The sequence below is a fragment of the Salvia hispanica genome, chromosome 4, assembly GCF_029641045.1.
Source record: "Salvia hispanica isolate PSC_SH4W2 chromosome 4, Shi_PSC_v1, whole genome shotgun sequence".
Lineage (NCBI taxonomy): Eukaryota > Viridiplantae > Streptophyta > Magnoliopsida > Lamiales > Lamiaceae > Salvia > Salvia hispanica.
In genome coordinates this window covers 52,273,739-52,275,004 of record NC_142695.1, presented here as the reverse complement: position 1 = coordinate 52,275,004, position 1,266 = coordinate 52,273,739, and the positions used below count along the sequence as shown (strand labels likewise).

Genomic DNA, 1,266 nt, shown 5'->3' with positions numbered 1-1,266 from the left:
TCTTACAATTTCAAAATTTGGACAGGTGAAAATGGTGGGAGATGAAGAAGTCCGAGCTCGAGCCGAAGCGTGGAGCAATGCCTTCGGCTACATCAAGTCGAGTGCCATTGTTTGCGCGGTGGAGCTAGCGCTTCCCGACATCTTGGAAAACCACGGCGGCCCAATGTCGCTCTCTCAGCTCTCCGCCGCCGCCAACTGCCCCGAGGAACCGCTCTTCCGCCTCATGCGCTTCCTCATCTTCCACGGCATCTTCAAGAAAGCCCAGCCGCCGTCGTCGCTTTACTACGATCAAACGCCGCTCTCGCGCTTTTTCACGAGCGACAAGCTGGGAGATTTCATATTGTTGCGGTCGACGCCGGCGACGCGGAACCCGACCGGCTTGAGCGCCGAGGCCCTGCGGAATGGAACCCCTCTTTATCTCCCGGCGGTCAACGGCGCCGACCCGTGGGCCAACCCGGCCGGGTTCGGTACGAAGTTCTTTACCGATGCCATGGCCGCGCACGCCAGGGACACGACGCGGCTGATCGTACGGAACTACCCAGAGGCATTTCACGGGGTCGGGTCCGTGGTGGATGTCGGCGGCCGCCACGGGATGGCCCTGAGCGAATTCGTCCAAGCTTTCCCGTGGCTCCGAGGGATTAGTTTTGATCTGCCCGAGGTCGTGGAAGATGCCCCTCCGCCACAACCTCGAATCGAGTTGGTTGGTGGGAGCATGTTTGAGAGCGTACCAAAAGCTGACGCGGTCATACTCATGGTATGCTTTTAATTTGATACTCCATTCTGTCCTTTAAAAATACGAGGTACCGTAGTACTTTTTTTTTTCAATACGTCCTTTAAATAAATAAATTAGTAGTTTTTTTTTTATTATAGTGGATATTGCACGATTGGAGTGACCAAGATTGTATCGAGATTCTAAAGAAATGCAAAGAGGCAATTCCGGCGGGAACAGGGAAAGTGATGATTGTAGATGCTATAATCAACGAAGCAAACGACAATGATGATTTCACTTGCGCTCGATTATCACTCGATATGATAATGTTGGCGGTGACGGAGAAAGGGAAGGAGAGAACTTACAGGGAATGGGCGTATCTACTCAAGGAGGCTGGATTCGCCACATTCAAAGTCAAGAGCATTGATACTGTGGAGTCTGTTATTGAAGCCTTTCCATGAATGTTGTTCTATTTTTCCCCCTCATAATTTATTGTTTTAATAATATTTGTTAAATTTATAATAAGTGTAATAAAATTATTATGGAACAATACCTCA

At 49.8% G+C, this 1,266-nt stretch overlaps 1 protein-coding gene across 1 annotated transcript; it reads left to right on the top strand.

Annotated features, from left to right (window-relative positions):
* Positions 1-1,266, top strand: LOC125197235 (flavonoid 4'-O-methyltransferase 4-like). Its single transcript, XM_048095953.2, has 2 exons — positions 1-754; positions 871-1,266. Exons 1-2 carry the CDS (start codon positions 32-34, stop codon positions 1,168-1,170), a joined length of 1,023 nt encoding a protein of 340 aa, XP_047951910.1. The 5' UTR covers positions 1-31; the 3' UTR covers positions 1,171-1,266.

Coding starts and splice junctions, on each gene's coding strand:
- LOC125197235 (XM_048095953.2), top strand. CDS start 32: ATGGTGGGAGATGAAGAAGTCCGAGCTCGAGCCGAAGCGTGGAGCAAT. Junction 755..870: donor CTGACGCGGTCATACTCATG/GTATGCTTTTAA, acceptor TTTTTATTATAG/TGGATATTGCACGATTGGAG.